Source organism: Brachionichthys hirsutus, chromosome 9 (genome assembly GCF_040956055.1).
Source record: "Brachionichthys hirsutus isolate HB-005 chromosome 9, CSIRO-AGI_Bhir_v1, whole genome shotgun sequence".
Taxonomy (NCBI): Eukaryota; Metazoa; Chordata; class Actinopteri; order Lophiiformes; family Brachionichthyidae; genus Brachionichthys; species Brachionichthys hirsutus.
The window spans coordinates 5729051-5751442 of record NC_090905.1 but is presented as its reverse complement, the minus strand read 5'-3'; the positions used below and the strand labels follow the sequence as shown (position 1 = coordinate 5751442).

General features: G+C 43.9%; 1 protein-coding gene across 1 annotated transcript; it reads right to left on the bottom strand.

Annotated features, from left to right (window-relative positions):
• Positions 1–16859: 16859 nt before the first annotated feature.
• Positions 16860–20844, bottom strand: zbtb7a (zinc finger and BTB domain containing 7a). The gene is made up of 3 exons (XM_068743904.1): positions 20359–20844; positions 19208–20103; positions 16860–17295 (listed from the first exon to the last, which is right to left on the bottom strand). The coding sequence occupies exons 1-3, from the start codon at positions 20842–20844 to the stop codon at positions 16860–16862; spliced, it is 1818 nt and encodes a 605-aa protein (XP_068600005.1).
• Positions 20845–22392: the final 1548 nt, after the last annotated feature.

The following is a 22392-nucleotide window of genomic DNA, read 5'->3' as shown; positions in this document are numbered from 1 at the left end:
TGGTGTGCTTCTACAGCGCCCTAGCATTAAGTGATGCAACGCAATACAAAAAAAAAGGAAAAATGTTGATTGTACAGACAAAATGCAGCTGTAATGTGTCAAGAAGAACATTAAAAGTATAAAAAGTATAATGATATATGATGAAGTGAAAGAATAAGGAACAATTTAAAAAGCAAAAAAATAAAATAAACCAACAAATGTAATAAATGCATTTACAAAAAAACCATATGAAATCACGTCAGCGCAGACCAACACCAGTAAACTCAGGCTAGCAGGACTAACAAGCTGGAGACGAGGACAGACCCCACAGACCCCGGTGTAAATAGGACTAGGAGCATGGCAGCCATTGATCTAACTTTAGTTTAAAACGACCAATCGAGGAGAAAATAGGAAACACACACCACAATAATTAATGCAACACACACGAATAGTGTCCAACTAGTAAGATTAATAGCGTAGCGCTCATGGGGGGGGGGGGGGGTTATTGTAACAAAATGGCATCTACAGCTACTCCTGGATCAATATCTGAAGCAAGTAGATTAGGGGGTCTTTGTCACCCCCACACAAGGCAGAGAAGGCCGCTCGTTCTGCACAAAAGAGCCTGCAAACTAAAAACTTAAACGCATTACTGTTGTTATTTCGACCTGCCTTTCGAGCACAGCAAAAAGGCCCAATTCATCTTTAATTAATTTGTTAATCTTTTTTTTTTTTTAAGATTTAGTCACATAAAAGCAGCAGTTCTGTGCGGGTTGAATGATAAAATGAAAGCACAGATCAATAACTATAACATGTATTTATGCTATTACTGCGGGAATAAACCAGAAAAGCTCATTCAACTGTTGATCCGGACGCAGAATCACACGACTCTATTAGTATAAAGCAATAACAGTAAAATAATAATAGTGAATGGAGTGAAAGCAGGCTGTCCGTGATTTGACCATCTCCTCCAGGCCACATCAAAGGGCCGAGCTGCTGCTGACAAACTAACCAATTTATTTTTGATGCATGTTGACGTCTTCCTCAAGACTAATAGAAGCATAATGGACAATTCCGTTTCCATGGTGCAGACAAATACCTTCCAAAGCCGTCCTGGTGGAGGAAAGAACGAAGCTCCAAACTTCAGGCAACAAACACATTTTAGGGGTTCGAGTCTCGCATTATATGGGGGAGAGTTCAGAGGAGGAGGGGAGCAAAATGTGCAATAAAATAAGGTCTAGCTGGTGGGCAGACACGTTCCATAAAGGAATGTTTAAAAGGTTACTAAAAAGGAGGGGTTCGTGGAAAATACACGCAGAACCCACAGGAAAAAGTTAGCTAAAAATGCTAACTAACCCGTATATGCGAAGGACGCTGAACGCAATTAGCTAACTGTTAGCGGAGGCATAAACAAAACGAGGCCCCCCCAAGACAAACACGCAGATAAAACAACGTTTGTGGAGAACAAAGGAGAAATAATGTCCTCCTCTCTCTCTCTCCGTGGTAGAGAGACCATCTCGCACTTTGGGCTCGCCACCTCAAACCAGACAAAAAAAAAAAAAAAAAAAAACTTACGTCCCCCGCTTTAACCGCACATACCGAGAAACTTTTCAATATATGCAGGCGTCAAAGGGCTGTCAGTGAAAGCCGACGTGCATGCAACTTTCACCGAAACGCCAAGTGAAATAATGTGTTGTTGGTTTTTTTACCTCTCCTGTGCAAGTGTCCGATATCCAACAGTAAAAAGAAAAGCGGAGGTGGAAAACATAAAACTTCAAGAGAATCTCGACCTCAGTGCATGAAACGCATCGGAGCGCCGGAGATGTCTTCCTTTTGTCCGGGAAAGCCTTGTTTTTTTTCCCCCCCCCCGCACGGCGCTCCACGTGTTTGCTACAATGTAACAAGTCTGTATGCAAACAGACCTATTATAGTAACTAATCTGGCGTCTTCCTTTTTTGTTGTTACAACTGAGATGATTTCATTCTCCTCGTAGACATCTTCACCACCTCCGTCCACATTGTCAGACGGAACACCGTATCCCTCCGCACGAAAGTGAGGGCCTCAATGGCAGCGGTGTCCGATTTCAAACGCCTTTGAGAGATGGAGTATTTTTACACACGAAAAACGAAGTTTCAACGCATTCAGATAAACGGAATTGCAGCCTTTTCTCGTCACGAAGCTTGTGTTTCCTTACTGTATCTGTTATCCAGAAAAATGCGGGCGCGCTGCGAGCACTATGTCGTTATGCGGAAGGCTATCGTAAGAAAGTTACCTGCGATTACACAGCAGCTTGACGAGATGGCACGATAAATGCGAAGGAACTCAGCCAATAGGAAAGCGTGTAGATTTGATTGGCAGCAGCGGAAGCCAATGACCGGCTGGAAATTCAAATTGAACCGCCTTCTTCTTGACGCTCACTTTCCCTGTGTGCTCTTGGAGGCTGAGAGAGGGGGGGCTCAACATGCCCGCTGACATCATTTTTATTACTGTGGTTGTCGTGATACGATTTTCGTTTTTTTTTTTTTCTTCCATTCCTTCTTGAACGTTTTCATTACAAAAAAAAAACTCACAGGGCACTTCTTTCTGTAAAATAATGTTTCTTACAGTGGAAAAAAATGTACTATTACTTAATGCAATATAATTTACAGATGAGTATATATGTGTGAAATAAGATGAATGTGTATCTGAAATCCATAACATTGATTTTGTTATTTATGGGATGATAGGATGAATGCTTATTTGCATTTTTACCTTCTTTAATCGAGCACTTACATGTAAATGTGGTGCGCTTTCACAACACACACACACACACACACAAGTGTATTGTATAAAGTTCAAAACATTTAATATTTTATTATTTTCTTGAAGAAATCCATCCATTTTAATTTCCCAAAACCCAAGACATCGGGAAGCTCAATACCACTTCAATACTAAGTTAGAATAATAACAATACTGTAGTTTAGATAAAATAAGATAAGATTAAATTTATTGTGACATTGAGCATGTCACAAGTACAAGCAATGAAATATAATATATATATATTGTGTATATTTATATACACGGTTTCTTTAGAAAATAGAATAGTTAAGATCGCCTGGCCAATATTTTGAGCATGATCTGATAATCATAAAACCAACGCACCACTGGTAACTGCTGCTCCAGAGCTGAGTGGAGAAGGGGGGAGAGCTTTGGGTACAGGATCAGCGTTTAAACAGTTTGAACAGCGAGGACATACCGGATCAAGGCAAATATGTGTTTAATGTAAAGATGCTATGTCAAGATAGGCAGATCTATATTCAGATTAACCACATTTCAGTCCCCACGATGATCACGAACTACCTATAATGGAGAAAAAATGACCCTAATGTGTAACTAACTAATATTCTGCATTTATTCAATAGCCACATAAAATACCTGACCTTGAAAAAGAAAAAACACAACAATCAGTCTTTTGACATGTAGATGTCAGACAGCTGTTGTTTTTAACCTGAGGGCAAACCTTGTCAAAGAACAGGGGAGTTGCGATGACCCCTCTTTGTTTCCAACCCACCTCCAATAACCATAGTGTTAAAAAAAAAGAAAGAGATTCTAAACATATAACTGTGAAAGGATTACAATTTCTCAAATGTTTATGAAATAACCACAAATCAACCACTGGTGAGTGACTCAAGCGTCATTTGGCTCAGTCTGTGGCCGGGATGCAGACATTTGGATGAAGACATACCAAATGCCCATTCTATATAGCTTCCTCATGCTATTGTGCACACCAAACTGTTTGTTGGATCAGAAGTTACCTATGAGAAGGGGAATTTGCTGTCAATAGGACATATAATAATAATCCAATCTGTGTGTGCCCCCCCGTACAGAAAAAACCCCAGCGCAGAACATTAATTAGTCTCATGGACTGTCTTAGGAATGTAATGGGTTCCTGCTGAGAGCAAACGCATATGGGCCATAAATACCTGCACAAACATACCATACACCCCCACCCCCCCCAAAAAAAACAAAAAACAAGATAAAGGAGCCCTGACATCAGAAAATGATAGCTATTATTCGCTATCAAAGAAAGGGCATCTTGAGTGATTTATCTATTTAGAATCCTTTCATTGAGGAATACAGTATATTAATCAAAACGAACAAATTTGAAAAGACGGAAACATCTGTTTGGGGGAAATTAATTTCTTGTGGAAGCAGAGAAAAGCTCTCATTTTCCCCACTTTGTTCTCGTAGACGTTAGGCCTCGGGTAAGAATAGCGCTGTTGTCGGTGTTAGCAGCGAGGCTTGTAAGCCCTCCAAGTAGTTTGTAGTAACAGCTGGGTCTGACATGGAGAGCGTGTACAAGGGCAGCGGGGCTGAAGAGAGGGGGGGTAGAAAAAGAATAATAAAGATGTATATTGTGAGGAGCTTTACCTTAATGGAGAGAGTGCGTTTAAACAGTGACACGTGGTGCAACAGAAATCAGTTGAACAAATGGAAAGCAAATGTAGAAGTCACATATTTAAAGCCACAGCCTCTCTTATGTACATTATATTACCGATGTTGTTGTTTTTGTGGTAACACAGTCATTTCAACAATAAAGGCAATGGCTACTTTTTGATTCCTCTTATTAATGCAACCCGGAATGTTGTTTATTTTGCAATTAAACAGAGACATACAGAAAAATAAACACAAACCCATCTTAAAGAAAGAATCAAAATGTATCATAAATTAAGGTTTCATTAAAATACTAGTATGAATAATCGACCAAAAAAGGTTCCCAGAAGTCTTACAGCATCAAACATTCATATTCTCAAAATACATTCATAGTACAATGGAGAGGAATGTAAAAATGGGCGGGATGCTGCCACGCGTGCCTTCGTTGAGCCCTTCGAGCCATTCCCAGCATATTTGCAATAGATGGGAAATCTGCGTATGTTTTGCACATTTGCATAAACTATCTGTACGTTTGTTTATATGAATGCATCTATATACTGTACGTACATACATTTGCACAGGAAATAACAATGCCTTTTTTTTGTTTAATGCACGTGACCCCTCAGTTTGTCACATGCAATTCCTGCTGCTTTCGAGTCCGTTCAGAAAGCAACGCGCTGTTCTCACACACACCCATAGATGTTTGCTAGCGACCTGCCTCCACACTCGCACGATATTCGTACGCATTGTGCCCTCCCGGTCTGTTCATAGGAAGCCACTCAGGCAAGGCTGAGCCAAACCACCAGGTTATAGCACGCAAAAAAATGATAAGCCTGTAAACATGCAGCATAGGCAAAGCGCACGCAACGCACACAGAGCTGGGTGGCGAGGCAAGCTGCTCATTTTGTTCCATACTGAGCCCCTCACAGCCTGTAATAGTAGAGGCTTAGGTTTGGGTGGGGGGAAGGGCAGAGGTGCACAGGTTTCTGATCAGACAAGAAAACTAGGCCAAGACCAGCAATCCCTCTCCCTGAACAGCCTCGCCCCTCCTTGCGCGATACAACTTTGATACAGCATTGTGACAATCACTGGCAAGGACGTCATTAAAAGGCAACACAACGGAGTAATTCTGAGTCAAAACAAGTGTATTTAGAAGCACGACAGCTTCACATAGCCCGGCTATGATTCATGCTTCCTTGCCCCTTTGCTGTCCTCCAATAAGAGTCCGAGGCTGGGGGTAGGAGCGGATAGATTGATAGTGTTGGCTGAGTGCCCATGCTCTGAGTCTATCTGTGCTGAAGGGGAGGAGACAGGGGGGGGGGGGGGGATCTATCTGTTGTGCTCTCTGTGCTCATGATAAACTGACTCCCTTCAAGCTTCTTCCCCCTATTGCAGCCCGCCTGGCCAGAAAACACCCCAAACTCACACCGATTTCCAACACGCTAAACAACTCCAACATATGGGAGGGGAGTGGAACGAGTTATTGAAACAATAATCTGCAAGGTTATGCTTATCCCCCTCGCAGCGATAGTTGGGAAATGTAAGCAGAGCACGGCAGTTGTTTTTGGGACAAGTGAGGATGGAGTATCTTCTTCGAATTCAAAAAATAAGTATTCGAAAACAGCCAAATTCAAAGGGACACAATGAGCCCAGAGTTTAACTTCATCCCAAACAGGGACCATCGCCACCAGAAAAAGCAATATCTCTCCATCTGATCCTGGAACAGTAATTCCCACAGAGCTCCACAGCGAGACAGAAAATGAGTTTGAGGGATTGTCCGTGACATTAATCCGCCCCGAAACACTACAGTTCAAAATACAACGCAGACAAACACAAAGCAAATCAAAGATTTATTCAGGAAGGGAAACAAAACAAATTCTCTCTGCTCTCGTTTGTCACAGACTTTCCTGGATGTCGCCTTCTTCTGGTCTCTCTGGTGGTTTTATGGGGGCCCCTCCCTGTCATCTTGGATTCCCATTAGCGTGCAGTTGTATGGGTGTCTCTGCTCTGCCACCCACGCATCAGGTATGGTGAACTGAGCGAGCCCCCCGCCACCAGACTGTATAGCCAAGGGAAGGAGTAGATAGGAGACTGCCGTGGTTGTTGTTGTTTCTTAGAGAGATGAAGAATGGGAAGGTGAAAGCTTTTTCTGCCTGCTCGTTCCACTCTAAGTCGTGAATTACTTTGCTATCTGGGCCAAAAAAAAAAAAAATCTCTGCCTCAAACAGAAAATAATACAGTAGTCATATATTGAGGGGGGGGGGGGGTGCAAAAGTCACATGATAACAATCAGATCAGAAGCTGAATTGAGTCTAAATCAATTGAAGTCAGGATGTCAGGGCTGCGTAGGGCAGGAGGGGGGGGAGAGAGGAGTGAAAGGGAGATAGATGTGAGCCTGTGTGGGGGAGGGAAGCAGAGATTGTTGGTGTCGTGGGAGCACTGCAACAACAATAACAGCAGTGTGCGTGTGTGTGTGTGCGTGTGTGTGCGTGTGTGTGTGTGTGAGTGACATAGCGAAGTAGAGTGGAAGTGAAGATGCGTTATGGCTCACACAAGTGATGAAATGACATCTCCTTTACCTCAGAACACAGCTGCTGCTGCTGCTGCAGCAAAGAACACACTGTTGAGATGATCTGACCTTCCGTTTCTTCGCTAGCCGCTCATCAGAAGTGTCAGCTCGCCTGTCATGTTCTCGTCCAATTAGCTGGATCTGCACAATGGCTGCACTGTTCTCATTCAAACACAGATTTCTGCCTGTTGGTACTAATAGCATTAAAACATTATGCTTCTGAATGCAGGACTTCTTATTTCACGAGTGTTTATGGAGAAAGATATAATATAATATAATATGCACTAATTTGATGCGATACATTTATGTCCCCTAAACACCCCTGCTCTGAATACCTCTGGTCAAATAGCTGTCTCCAATAACCAGGCTAATCACTGACACTGAAGCTTCCAGGTAAAAGCAAATCTGATATAAAAACTTATGGACCAGACCAGACACATTTTGGGGTGAGGCTTCCCTCTTTCGTTGTTTTCTCTTTTCCTTTCATCTGTTTTACTCCTCCCCTCCCCCCCCCTTTCTTTGCAGATTAGAATTCATTAGCAATCAAAGAGCCTCCAGAGAGCGCCAGCTCTTAATTACCTACTCATTTGCATTTTTGCATATTAATGACTGCAGGGTTTTTGGTCGGGTTTTTGCCGCAGTGGTTTAAAGGCACCTCAGTGCTCTGTTCTCTGGGGAAGAGCAGAGATGGCCGGAGGCAAGGCTCCAAGCCTGGCCAATCCCCTCTCTATCCATCCTGGTGGGAGCCGGACAGAGTAAGGAAAGGGGGGGGTTTGTCTTAGAGCATATGGGACGGGTGGATTGTGTTGGTGGTGGGGGGGATACAGGGTTGCACAGGTTAAAGGTCAATGTCCCTTATCAACATAAGAAAGAACACACGCCTTCAGCGCTGCCTAATTATTGTCATATTGAGCAGTTTAAACACCTGATCTGAACAAAATATACCCCGAGAGAAACTGGAAATCTATACCGCAGAGAATGCTCACGTGGGTTTTATTGCGGACGGCTGCTAGTTTGGATGAAACTCATGTCCCACGATGTGCAGAGGCAGAGGCAGGGGGCATTGTGCATCCCTGGAGAAAGGTGTGCACTCGTGAAAATGAGGCTAGTGTGTGTGTGTGTGTTCCAGTGTTCATTGTGAGGGCAGTACGATTGCCATTTACTAAGAGACTTAATGAAGATGGCGTCCCAGCTTCCTGCACAGAAAGCGAGCGTGATAATAAAGCAACGTCGGACACATAAGCATATCGACAAACACGCAAGCAGACACAGTCACAGGCTCATCTGCATACACATGCATGCACAGCAACAAAGTGTGGGAATAATATGAATAAAGATGCCAGACAACAGCTCGCGGGCATCTCCTAGCCCCTGAAGTGCTGCTGTTCCTCGTATCCAATATGTTTTGACGGCAACAATGATGTGTGAACATGGAAAATAGCACCGAACCCCACTGTGTTTTCAGATACCTTACAAACGTAACGATTAATGACTTGGAGCCACCCGAGACATCTGGCCAGCGGGTTCAACACGACTGAATAAAACATGTCATGTACTAATATATTACACGGCGTGTAAATGGCGTGACAGTAAACGCTGAGAAGGCGTTATTCCAGAATAATCATAGCGAACTATGAAATTTGACGTATTAATAAGACACATTTAAGAAGGGCTAGCAGAAACCTATTTAGATACAACAATGAACATGAAAGACCTGTGTACATCTCATGCTGCATCCCGGATAACGTAGTGCTCACAGAGTGGGTTTAAGAAGACTTAACTGCTGTTAGTGGAGTATTATAAATTGTCTGTGTGTGTGTGTGTGTGTGTGTGTGTGTGCGTGTGCAGCCAGGGTATGAGGATTGCAGCAATGTGTGGCCTGTTGGGGTCGGGTTAATGAGCTGTTCTATGACCCCTGTCACCCCACAGGATTGCCTCAGGGAGCCGGAGAGACAAACAGGAAGACATGGTGACAACCAGCCTAGAGTTGTAGTCTGCTGACGGACGTTTGGCATGAAACAGATTTTAAATCTCTACAGGAAGCATAATCTCCTCAATCAATATCTTAGCGTCTATTAACAAGTATCGTTTGGAACCAAATTATTATAACCAGTGCTCTTGGTGTAAGCAAAGCCAAATCAAGACGGGAATATGAGGAATTATTTAGAAAAGTATGCAACTATGGCTGTGCCATCGTGGTCAGTAAAGAGACGGAGCAAAAAGAATGAATGCAAGAGAGGGAGGGAAGTATGGCTGCACTGAGGCCGATTAAGTGATTTTACTGCCACCTTGTGGCTGGTTGGAGAGCTGACCGGTGGCCATACGCAACTGTTGATGTTACTCTGACCAACATCCCTCTAGAAGTCAGAGGATAGTATAACAAACAACTATATAACACACATTTGTGTCGCCAGAAAGCAGAATATTTGATGACTTTAATGAACTAAAGTATTATACTTGATAAATTAGAGACACAATTAAATCATTTGCAACCATTTCTTTTTAATAGAAAGATTTTTATATTCTTTTAAACCAGACAGCCAGATGCCAGACATTTATGGATATATATGTATATAAAAAAAGAACAGAAAAAAAAAAGACAAAAAATGGAATCATATGGTTTAGACTGTGTAGATTTAGTGGTCTCATATACATTTTTTTTTTAAATTGCCAGAAAGTGCAAAATCTTCCAAAACCACCCAAATACCTCCCTGCAGCTTCCAACAGAGATGGACTGACAAACGGCTTTGCCAAGAAATAAACCTTTTGAGGAAGCGGGTTGTTCATAAAGTAAATCCACAGCGACTCACAAAGACGACAAGGGCTGTTACAGTCGGCAGGTTAACACATTTGATGATAGCATTTTTCAGGCCATGCTACAATTCAATTATTGGTGTCAGAGCAGGTATTCTGCCTTCAGGTGTGCAGTTGTTGTTTTGAACAGTGGGGTGTAGTCAGATGCGTAAAGGGGGAACGTTTTAAAGCAGATGTGGAGCAGCGGTTTTCTGCCTCCTGTGACTCGGTGTGCATTTACAATTAATATCCAGGTTTGAGAACTGGGACTCAGAGGAAACACTGGAAAGGATGATCATAATAATCAGTTACAAATCAATCTCTTATAAATAGTAGCATATTCTTTTTCTCCCAAGTTAAACTTTTTTTTTAGTGAACTGTGGATTTATGAAAAGCTTATTCTGATCAGCATGACTGTTTGATGATTGTGTGGATTTGACAGATATTAAGACCAATAGATTTTTTTCTGTAATTATTTGCAAAAAAATGCATTATGGTCATTTGGCCATTTCATATGTCTTACATATTGGATACCAGATCCAGCCTTTAAATACAGAGACGGGGTGTTATTGCAGTTAAATAGATCCTGCAGTGAATACAACACCGCATGTTTAACATTCAGCACGTACTGCCTTCTCAGAAAGCTTTGCAACTGTTATACAGGCTTCTTTTTCAAGAGGAGTCTCCCAAAATGAGATTAAATGACCATTCTCCCAAACAAGATCTGAACCAGTGAGCAGAGAGCAAGTAGAGGGACGTCCGTAGTGTGACCCCCCATACCTGTGTGCAATAAGCTGCATATAGCAAATATGGTGGTGGTAAATCAGAGATGCGTTTATGCCTGGATGAGGTGGCAGTTCCAACCACCTTCAATCCAGATAGCAAGTATTCAAGTGCCTTCTTTTTTTTCTGATTTCATTGTATTGTTTTTGTTGTATTTAAATAACGGTCTGCACTGAGAAAATGAAACAAATGTATCTACAGGAACAACAAAATAGTAACAAATCAATTACTATAAAATAAAAACACACGTAATTCAGGATGGCCTTTTGCAAAGTGCTTTTGTTACAATCGCAGAAGCTGAAAAAAAGGCAGTCTGATAGCGGTGCATTGGGGGCCGTTTGGACTGTCTGCACACATGCCTGTCACGCAATGGAACAAGAGCGACGCTCGACAAACTGACTGAAAGAGTCAACTGCAAAAATGTTGGCCATTTCCTTCTTCTGTCACAGACTCGCATCCCTCGCACCTACCCAAAACGCCAAAGCGGGAATCACAACTGAAGTTCTGGAATGTATCCTGAATTGCTTTAAGCAACTGAAAACTGAGGTTCTCTCTCTCTTCCTCCATACTTCATTCATTCATTCACCCCTTTCTCATTTCTCTCCCGTCGATTCCCAGGGGGAGGACGTGTGATCTTTAATCAAAGGCCAGTCGGCAAGCGAAGATGTGAACTCAGAGTCCGGAGAGAGGAAAAACAATGGGAGAAGAAAGCGAGAGAACATGCCCCCCCCCTGCTTAACCAAACCCATCTCCTTTCAGAAATGTTACAGTCTGACTAATAAGACAGAATCTCCGGCGGCTTCCTTTCCCTCCAACAAACAATTCACTGGATCAATATTACATGGACATACAGGCTGGTTACATCTGCTTCACGACGGGGGAACTGTTCTGGCTTTCATCTTTCTGGGAACTTATGTTAAACATAGGTGTGATGAAGTCAGGCAAAGACACAGAAGTGACCTGGATGGTGATTAGACGGAGCAGAAACCTTGCAGACACTGAAGCCCAATGCATAGCCGTGTATTTTCCACCTGAGTAGTACTTGGATCAGCAACATTCTCCTTACTGCAGTTACTAAATGTGAAATCTGCAGTGGCCTCCTTTGTATTACAATTCTTATAGTGTGGTCGTACGATTCCTACCATGCCTAGAGAACTAACACTGAAGCTTTACTGAGCAAATAGGTCACCTGGGCTTTCCAAGCTCATCCCTGAATACAACTACCAGCACCACCTCCCTCAGTCCTCCCTGCATGCCAACCTTTTCATCCCCGGGAGATGGAGAAACACTCCGAGTGCAAACTGTCCCCGCATGGCCGGGAACAGACAACAAGACCGCAGCCTGCCTCTCTGAAGGACCCAGGGCTGTCTGTGTAAGTGCCAGAGCCACGCTGCACATTGCGCCGTACTGCATATGCTGCGTCCGTCTCGCTGCGCATCCACAGCCTGACGGAAACCGCACAAATGAATCCAGGAAAATGACGACGCAAAGCGAACCGACTCCCTTCAAATCTTCACGTTAGCAGTCACTTTGTCCTGCTGGGTTTGATTATTTACAGTCAGAATTGTTGGTCATCTTTGTTTTGTGGCCTTCTCAGATAGATCCACCAAAATATCTTTCATAAACAGCAGATAAAAAATATCAAGGTCAATTTGGAAAAACACTTTTAAGACTTCTGAGAGTGTCTCAGTGTAGCTCGTGTTAGAGTAACCTCGGTCTGGGGTTGAGGCTGGGGACACACCAGTTGTGGATCCATAGAGACGACACTGTAGTGGCTAGTGCAGAGATTACATCAGATCTGAAACCTTAAACTACTACATGACAGTTTTAATGTTGATTGCATTGGTAAATTGATTTAGCAAAAAGAGAAAAATCAGCTTTTCCAGCTCGTTTCAAAAATCTGAGAAGAGTTGTGAAGTTTTGTTTTGTCGGCCTCTGTTCACATAAGGGACACTGACCCTTGATGTTTCCAATGTCCAGCTGGTGGGGGTTAACCTCAGCCTCAAATCATACAATAGAACTGTCTGGAGAAAAATGAAAAAAACAAAAAACAACAACACCTGAAACAAAAAAAAAAACCCAAAAAATACAGCTCATAAAAAGCCACCGAGTCTCAGTCTGTTGCAACTGGAGAACTTTTCATTTCAATTCAACCTTTTCAGAAAAGGAAACTGATATCGTACAATTCAACATTGATCAAAATTACAGTGTTACAAATCTTTCATTAGCATTTCATATCATTCAGCTGATTGAGCATGAGACAAATGTTGGTCTCTGACACAAAGCAAAACAAAAAGAAAATGGGTGAAGTGTTTCTGGCACCTGCACACAGTCATCAGATCAGGACAAACTCAGATGCTCTTTGTGATATTATAAGTGCTCAATGTCGTATATTTTGAATACTAATCAATATAAATGACAAATATGTTTTACTGCCATTACATCACTTCCAGCTTTAGTTACTGTAATCCAGAATGTATTCAACAGTCTTCAGATGCATCTCGATTATTCCAACATCAGACTGGTAGCTTAAAATGTCCAATGACTTTAATGCAAGCCACTTTTTCCTCCTTTGGTATTTGTTGTATTTCTTAATATACTTTACGGGATTATTTCTATGAAGGGGTTGGATGGACTTTTTATGAGACCGTTTGGAATGACCCACACTGCTCTGCGCTCATGGAAACTCACAGGACTTTCTGAGGTCTCCTGCCCTTCTCCCATACGCAGGATGAGGACATTTAACATTAGTGCAAACTTTTGCTCTCAGCTCAAGCACCGCTTCCAGTGCTCTCAGGCTTTATATCCATAACCCCACCCAAGCACCCACGTACCCCACCCTCCTGGCACAGCAACCCGAAACCCTGACCCCTACCCACACATGTAAAATTGCAGCAGAACATGCTATTTTAAGAAAAAAAACAAGCGATGACGGACAGAAAAAAAAAGAAAAATCCTTAAACCTCTGCTTCTACTGTCCCAAAAGAGACATTGAGAAAAAGAACATGGACTCAAGTAAAAATATCTGTATGATTTCACACACGTTTCTGCTTTTGCTGCACACGCATTCAGGAGGAGGCCATCTGTGTGTGGCTAAAGTCAGGGAGGCCCAGTCTGGAGAAATTATAGACATACTTTCAATATCTCTAGCACACAGTAGACTACAATTGAGTGTAAAAAAAAAAAAGCTTTGGTTACTCAACACAAAACATAAAGCGTTTGGGGAAATATTAACATCTAAAGAAACATATGTTTAAAGATGGCTTACATTTGCTACCTGGATTCAAAATGGGTTTAAGCAGTCCATACCTAGTACCACTACACAAGGATCACAAACCATTTCGACACACCCAGCGTACGCTGGTCTGCCTATGAGAGTTAAACTGTGCATTAATAAAGCCCGTCTTTATCACAACAGAGAAACAAAAGTAGAAAGTAAAACCTCTCATGACCTAAGAAACCCCCCCCGACAATGACCAGCAAGCGTAAACAAAGAGTTATGCAAATCACAACCGAGAGAGCCTTGAAGTAAACAAGCAACTGTCCAGTGAGTTGTTTTACACTATGGTATTCTTGCATCAGTGGTACCATGGACTTATTATTACAGAGAACATGTCTGGTTAAGGGAGTAGCAGGTGAGTCGATGTTGTTTGCCCAAGTTTGTCCCCAAGACCCTCCAGCCTGCAAAACATGCTTGTGTGTAATGCATGCAAAAACGTGGATGCATTCAGACACACGAGCACACGCAATGCAGTTTCTTCTCTTCCTCCTCCTCCTACCCCGCCCTCTTTTTCCTTTACATTAAGACACTAAGACAACTCGCTAGAGTTCCATTAACATACATCTTCAAGTGCTCTGATTAATTAATTTTTTTTAAGGTTACAAAACCTTTATGATCTGAACTTTTATTCAATGTTTGGGGTTTTTATTTTGGCAGCCTGTCATTACAACCTGAACACAACCAGTAAAGGAGTTCAACTTCACCACTGTGGACGCACCAAAGGAATGATCTCATTTGCAACTGGTTTGCTCCTAAGTACCCGTTTTTGTGTTTTTTTGCAAAAGTGCTCTCCTCAGTAACAAAGTGCATTAATCAACTGCATCTTTCCAATTAAGGTGCAAAAGGTCAGATAGTTGAACTGCAGTGATACTGCATAAATGAGGGGGGGGGCTCTAAATAACAACATTCTTTTCTGACTCAAAGACTCAGTGTACTGCTTTGGGAAATAACACTGGATTCGGAGCACAACAGCAAAACGTGGATATTTTAAGACCAACAGATCCAGATGTGTGAAGCCACTGACAACACCGAAACAGACACGTCGACTGTGGTGGTTTCTCCTTCTCTCCAGGATACCTGGACCCAGTGGGTGCATTGCCTGTGTGTGAGACAGAGGAAGTGCATTGGACTGGCAGCACAGGGTGCATGTTGGAACAGGCTGGGGCTGACTTACACAGAAATGATGTGGCCACAGCGAGGCCAGGCTGCCATGTACATGCGTGTTCACAAAACACACAAACATGTCAACACACTTGCACACTAAACTGCCAGCACAAGGCTGTCCTACCCACAGTCACACCAGGCTCCAATATAATGATAATGTGCCCTCGATGCTGGTTTTCAGGGGCATTAGAGGACTATGGGGGGAGAGAAAAGGCCCGATTTGATCCCCTCCCGCCTGGAAACGTGGCTGAGCCGGGGGGGAGATTATTTTTTGGAATGCAACAGACATTGTGAGATCCCCCTCCCCTTCCCCTTGTTCCCCTCCCCCACCAGCCAGCTGCAGCTGCGCTCTGATTTGGCCTCCCAACGTGGACAGGTATTTATTGCTCTCCTCATCATGCAGGTTGCCTCATGGTTGCGTGGTCCCCAGGGCAAAAGATTGGAATAAGCACATCTCCTCCGACTCCCTCCCCAACACCAGTCCAGTCCACTTCCTTTGAATATACCCCCCCCCCCCCCCTCTCTTGCTCTGTTGGATATCTTTAGTAAAGCTGTGCAAACATGTATAAAAAGGTGCTCATTTATCCTTTTTTCTTTCTCACTCTCTCACTCAGGCTCCCTGCCATTGGTTAAATGTTACCCACGCCTTGTCACACAAGGACAGATTCGGAATAACTGCACACAGTTCAGCACATTCATTCAAGCTCCTCATCCTTTGGGCAGAAACTATACATGTCAAGTGTTTAGGACTAATGGGTGACTCAATGCGTTTTTTTCTTTATCGTCAAACATTCATACAGTTCGTTTCGTTCACCCACAAGCCTCACGCTGCGAAAAATATGACATCAAGCCTAAGAGGGAAAAACCCGATACGTACACCTCAGCATGAACAGGGGCCGAATGTCCCAACCTGCTGTATATACATGTATACAATTATAAAGTGTCAAGTACCCGAAGCAGTCAACAAAAAAAAAGAAACAACAACAAAATTAAGACAAATTCAAAAAGGAAAACAGAAATGCTGACTTTGCAGGATTGCGAGGGACAAGAGGCAATGTAGTCAAGCCAAAAGATACACTGACAAAAGGTAGTGCTTTAAAAACACAAACCCTCCACCCCTCATATTCCAAAGTCCTGCAACTGGTGAGCCCCCATTAAAGTGGATTTGACTCAACATCAACAAAAACCATAGTTTCTTAAAATAAATTTATAGAGAAAGCAACACTTCAATTAAACCCTTATCTGATTCTTTCTGGAACATTTAGAGAGAAAAATAGTTGCATGAAAATTATGGTGGCGTGTCTTTGCATATGCCATGTTGAGGAAATTTTGTTTCTATGGTAACTGTACATTTCAGACCTGCAAAAGAATAGAAAAAGACTTGTTTTTACAGGGACGATTCGTCCTCGCTTCACCCGTACAGCTGCCAGAAGGTGCTTGATAGACACCTTGCTTAGAGCTCGAAGGCTGTGAGGACGTAGGAAATAAAAATCTAAATCAACTGCATAGTTGCTCAGAGATTCTTTCTATTATACATCTGCCTACGCACATATGCCAATTTATAAAACCCTAAAACCGTAAAGAAATGGCCCAGAAAGTGGACGTGATGGGTGCATGAATTGAAGCGTTCTTTGCTCTTTAACAGATAAACAGACTCAAGTGCTTGCAAATCTACTCCAATTCCTAAAATAAAAGGAGAAAGAAATTTAAAGATTAGATTTTAGTGACACCCTGATTTGGTTTATAGAGGAACAGTTAGTTGTTTTGTTTTTTCAAAGTTCGCCTTTGCATGTTTTTCTCCTCTCTATTCACTGGCCTGTCTCACAGGCAGTGCAGAGTTGACTATGGCGTCCAGCAGTCTCCTCGTCACCCCCTGCAGTCTCAGGGTCCCGTCTCTCCTGTAAAGTCGTGCAGCTGAGGACTTTGCGTATGAGCCCCAGCGGCTCCAACCACATCCGCCGCCAAAGAGGCATCAGGGCGCCGCCGTCCCCTCATAGAATGAGGCCCAGCACCTGTGTCGGAGCCCATACTCAGGAGGCCCAGGGAAGCATCGAGGAGGGCGGGCTCTCGCACCCGAGGCTTCCGGCCTCGGCGAGAGGGGATGCCATTGCAGCCATCCTTCTTGAGGTGGCGGTGCAGGTGATCCGAGCGTACAAAAGTCTTATAGCAGCTTGAGCACTGATAAGGGCGCAGGCCGGTGTGTACGCGCATGTGGTTCTTCAGGTCGTAGTTATGAGCAAAGGCAGCTCCACACTGCGTACATAAGTAAGGCTTCTCTCCTGTATGCTTCCGCATATGAACCTTGAGCTTGTCCTGCCTGTGAAGGAAAAGAATAAACAAGATCATATAAGAAAATAGAAAAAAACATTTAAATGCAAAAGATCAACTCAGGCATTTCAGTAATTAAAAAAAAAAACAGAATGAAAACAAAATTCTCCTTTTTCATATGCAATATGCATAGAAATGTGCTTTTTTTCAAGCCACGGTATTACAGGCAGAATAATATGCCTGTATAGGTATTATGACAACTTTACTTTGTAATATGCACAAATATACGTTATTAATTCTCACGTATATGCTTTAGATATTTTTAGTTCCCATTATACAGCCATGTTTTGGATTTCAACCAATGTGATTATTTCATGAGGGTAACTGGGCCAAGTGAGGAAAACCAATAAACTCCGTATCTTTATCTGTGTAATTGCACACGAGACTATTTGTGGACTGACGAGAAAGCTCAACGTTCACAGCGCTACGCGATGCATTTACAATTCCTGTAAACCTTTCTTTGAGGAAGACACCTGATGAACGGACAGATCTAAGGAATGCCTGTATTTTGTGCTCTGCCCCCAAACAACTCAAACATTTATTTTTGAACTCGTTATTTCGTTTTTATGCAATCATTTTTTTCCATTTATTTCATTGATCGCTTCCAAGAAAATCTAATAACTAATTAAAATGAAACTACATCGTCAAAACAAATTGCACAGAACCATGACTTGATTTCTTTAAGTAGTTTCAATACATCCCGGAAAATCTTTTTACTTTGCGCTGATGCACCACCCTCTGAATGTTATCAAGCTGCCTTGGCCTTCATTGACTCTTGTTCCTCCCTCCCCTTTAGCCATTACTATCTCTCAAGCGCTTTAATCGTCTAACCCAGAAGCATTGAGGGCAGACGGCTCCTACGCATAGTTGAGACGGTTCTATTTGAGCACACACACACACACACAAGAAAGCAAACATATAATCCCACAGCAACCCTTAAAGGTCTGTACAAATTCTGTCCCAAATAGAAAAATTAATTAAAATACAAGTTTTAGGTGAAGAGAAAGAAACACATGCACATGCACACACACACACACCAAAGCCTTGGAACAAAGTGGCACACAAACAGAAGTGAATTATTTAAAGGACAGTGATTTATTACCGTGCTAGGCACACTCTTAACCCTGATCAAATAGGATTAAGATTACAATACCCCCTTCCCACTGCCGGTCGAATATAGCTAGAAGCTAAATCCAGATCGCTCTTCTCTACCTGCCATACCAGCAGAGGTTCTGGGCATTTCTAGCCTACTAAATCTATTTCCAGCACAAGTCCACTGATTAATTAATTAAAGCAACGATATCAAGGAAAGGCAGGTCTTATAAATACAGGGAAACCAAGTGCAGTAGACAAGCTACGTTTATTTATCTGAGCAGCGCATGGCAAATAATGTGGTAAAGGAGTGACCAAAAGTGGCGGCGTAACGACTCAGCCATGGGCAATCATCAACATCACCAGAGATCACATTACAGCACTGGAGCACTGAAGCACCACCCAGGGTCAGTAATCCCCTCTGTATCAGAACGCAGCACTTTATAGCAGCCCTCCACTAGATAACGCTACCATGGCCTTCTTTTATAGGACCCCTGCACTTAGAGTCCAGGACTTTGCTGCGAAGGTTGTAACAATAAAACAACCCTTTATTATCGTCTGACCCCTCTCACAGAGCTGGATTATTCCATATTCTTTTTTTGATTCACATTTGTCTACAAAGCGACATAGAAAATTCAAGGTAAACCAATCGAGCCGCTTCCTTGATGTACAGCCGAGTTGTTCAGTACTAATACTCCTGCCCTTAGCTTGGTGGGGTTTCCCTGCTGCTGGGCGCTTTGTCTACACTGCCAAGTCCAAGACTATTAGCACATGTGACATGGAGGAGTCACTTCATTAATTGGGCTTACCTGGTAAAGCGCACTTTACAGATGGCGCATTCATAGGGTTTCTCCCCCGTGTGTGTTCGGATGTGGCGGGGTAGCTTCCCTGCCCCTTGTATGACCTTGGAGCATATGGGGCATTTCTGGAAGGCCTTTGAGCGCATCTTCCTCTCCCCTCCAGCTCCTCCTCCACCGATGCCACTGCCTCGCTCTCCAACCCCCCTCTCTCCTCCTCCTCTTTCTTGGCCTGTTCTGCTCCGTGATATCCAGAGCGGTGGCACTCCCTGTGTCACAGCAGCAGACGCTGCATCTTCATGTTGCGAGCTGTTAAAATAATTCAAGTAAAATTCCATGTCTGGGTCGTCCCCATCTCCCTGTTCCTCCCCGGTTGAGAGATGCTCCTTCTGCCTCTCGATGGAGTCCATCATGTGCTGCAGGAGGGCACTGGCAGAGCCCCTCTCCCTTGTAATTACCTCCCGGTCTCCATCCTCCACCTCTGTCTCCTGCCCCAGCCTCGACTCAGGGGGGAGGTAGAAATGCCCATTTTGGGACGGAGGGTAGTAAGATGGACCCAGGTTCGCTCCATTCCTCTGCAGTGCCTCCCCTTCCTCATCTTCCATTTCATCCTCGTCCTCGTCTTCTGGCTCCTGTGCAGTGGCCTGGGCCAATGCGATAGCCAAGGGGGAATAGAGTTCACCGAGGCCAGCAGGAGCCCCGTTGCTTGGAGTCCCCCTATTACCATTGTTAAAGTGCAGGTGTAGAGGCAGGTCCCTGAGCTCTGGCGTGCTGCAGCTGCTGCTCCAGTGCACCCCTCTTTGGAAGTACTCCAGGTACTCCTGGGCGCGCACCTGGTTCCCCTGCTCCCTGGCTCCTTTGCCATTCCCCTCCTCATCATCACCTTCATCTCTTTGCGTACTGCCCACCTAGTGAAATATGACAAGGATCAAAGGCAGTGAGCAAAATCTAAAAACAAAATTAGAAAAAACAATTTCTGAAAAAATAATTATATTTAGAAAGCACACCAGGGTTAGGCTCAAAGCTGATGACAATAAAATGTAAGGCCTGTCTTCATTGGAAGACTATCGCTATCGAGTTACTTGATAAAGCAGATCAAATCCAAACTAAGTTTAAAATTTTCATTAACATACATCACTTCTAGCCCTGTAATTGTCTTGTACCGGCAGGGAGAGCACTTTGGTGTCCAGCAGGTGTGAGCAGACATCTTGGACAGGTGGGATTTCCAGGACACGTGCGGCGGCGAGGATTTCAGCCACACTGCTGTGGCTGACTGTCAATGTGGCGGTGTAAGCAAAGTCCAGCAATGCTCCGAGAGCCTCCGCCTCCACGAAGTCGATGTTGTAGATGTTCTGTTGGTCAGCGGCAGCCCCCGAAGTGAAGAGCTTGTGGAAGTAGGAGCTGCAGGACGCCAAGACAGAGCGATGAGCTGGGAACTCCTGGTCCTGGGTAACCAGAAGCACGTCACACAGCAGGCCGCTGAGCCGCTGCTTGTTCAGGCTGCAAAGGATATCTGCGCTGTGCTCGGGGAAAGGGATCCCCACGGGCCCTTCCTCTGCCTCTCCAGCACCTCCTCTCCCTCCTCCACCGCCGCTGTTTGCTGTCCCCCTGAGCCGCCTCCCGCCCCTCCCACCGGCTCCTGACGACATCTTCCACCAGCCTGCCGCCGAGCCGCCTAGCACAGCCCCGACCCGTGTATCCGTCCTGCCGTCTGTCCGTCTGCCTGTCTGGGGGGTAGAGTTGAACAGAGGTGTGGGGATGGAGAGGAAAGAAAAAAAACACACGTAAATGATCACAAAAGACAAAAGTGCTTCTGACAAAAGACGGCATTTCGGCCTGGTTTGGGTGTGTGAAAGATTTCATCCAGTCCATTTAAAAAGAAACATCAACGTCATAATTAGAGAAGAGTAAATACTGAGGTGTAGAGAAATTCAAGTGGCAAATAAACTGAATGTGAATCATGTCAGGTTACATCCCAAATAGTGTAATTATCAGCAATATAACAGGTTCTATAACCAGCCTTGATATATGAGCATTTAAGATGTGGTGATGTTTTGAGACAAAACTCATGATAACATCTGGCAAATGCAGATACAGCGGCTGCTTCATTAATAATGAAGTGGTAATTCATATTATACTTGTAAAAATGGTGCAAGGTTTTTATTCGTTTACGACATCCAACGATATTCTTACGACCTTCAGAATTAAGGTAAACTGTCAACTGTGAAAATCTAGACTGACTCGCCCTCACGAGGCATCTTTTATCGTTAACGTCTTTGCAATGCATTTATATGATTTATTACCCAAAAGCAGCTTAAATTCGCGCCGTACAGTATGTCGTTGCTGTGATCTCCAACTTCTCTGGCCACACGGAGTAGCGCCAACAATATAGCTGGAAAAATAGTCAACTCAAACATTTAATTTCTTTTCTGGACTCGGCAAACTCAAGAGTGTCTCAGTGGGTTTTCAGAGCAGAGCCGACGAAACAACAGGTGCAGATTAACGAAGAACCCAAACAACAGCAGTGTTGCACCGTGCAGTAAATGAGTGTCTGTGTGTGCATGAGCATGTTATACGTGTGTGTGCAGGTGGCTGTTCGACTGGTATACATGCCTAAATCTGTGTGTGTGCGTGCGCACATGCATTCATGCAAGAAATCAAGCAAGAGGTCACGGAGGACAGATAGGCAGACGGCAGTGGGAATCAGAGTGCATGCTGGGAGAAAGGCTGTGCTGCTCGTACACTCTGTGTCAGTCAAAGGCAGGGGAGGATCGCAAGAGAGGTAGAGGAAAAAGGGGGGGCTGCCAGAGCAGACCCTGTAGGAAAACTGTACAGGAGGAGGAGGAGGACGCGAAACAAGCTCCGAGGGAACAGTATTAAAAAGGGAGGCTGTCAATCCGGTCTGAGCTGGCTACCCCACCCTGCACTGTGTGCCAAGTTTCAGGGAAAGGCTGTCCCCTTGCTCACGTGTGGTGGGAGATTAAAATGATTGACTGAAGCTTGCACACTGGGAGGGGGGAAGGGGGAGTTCAACAGAACAAGGCATCCTCAATTTCTCCATTAACACACTCACACAAGCGCCAGAAAATACTGCACCATCACAGACACATCAATACTAGAACAAACACACAAGGCATCTAACCACCCCCCCCCCCCCCCCCCATTTCTCCATCTGCCAGGGAGACCCAGCGGGGGGG

What these genes read in the sequence shown, in the direction of transcription:
- zbtb7a (XM_068743904.1), bottom strand. Translation starts at nt 20,844, where the DNA reads ATGTCGTCAGGAGCCGGTGGGAGGGGCGGGAGGCGGCTCAGGGGGACA. An exon ending in CCAAAGTGCTCTCCCTGCCG is followed by an intron (nt 20,104 to 20,358) that starts GTACAAGACAAT and finishes ATATTTCACTAG; the next exon opens with GTGGGCAGTACGCAAAGAGA. An exon ending in TGTAAAGTGCGCTTTACCAG is followed by an intron (nt 17,296 to 19,207) that starts GTAAGCCCAATT and finishes TTTCCTTCACAG; the next exon opens with GCAGGACAAGCTCAAGGTTC.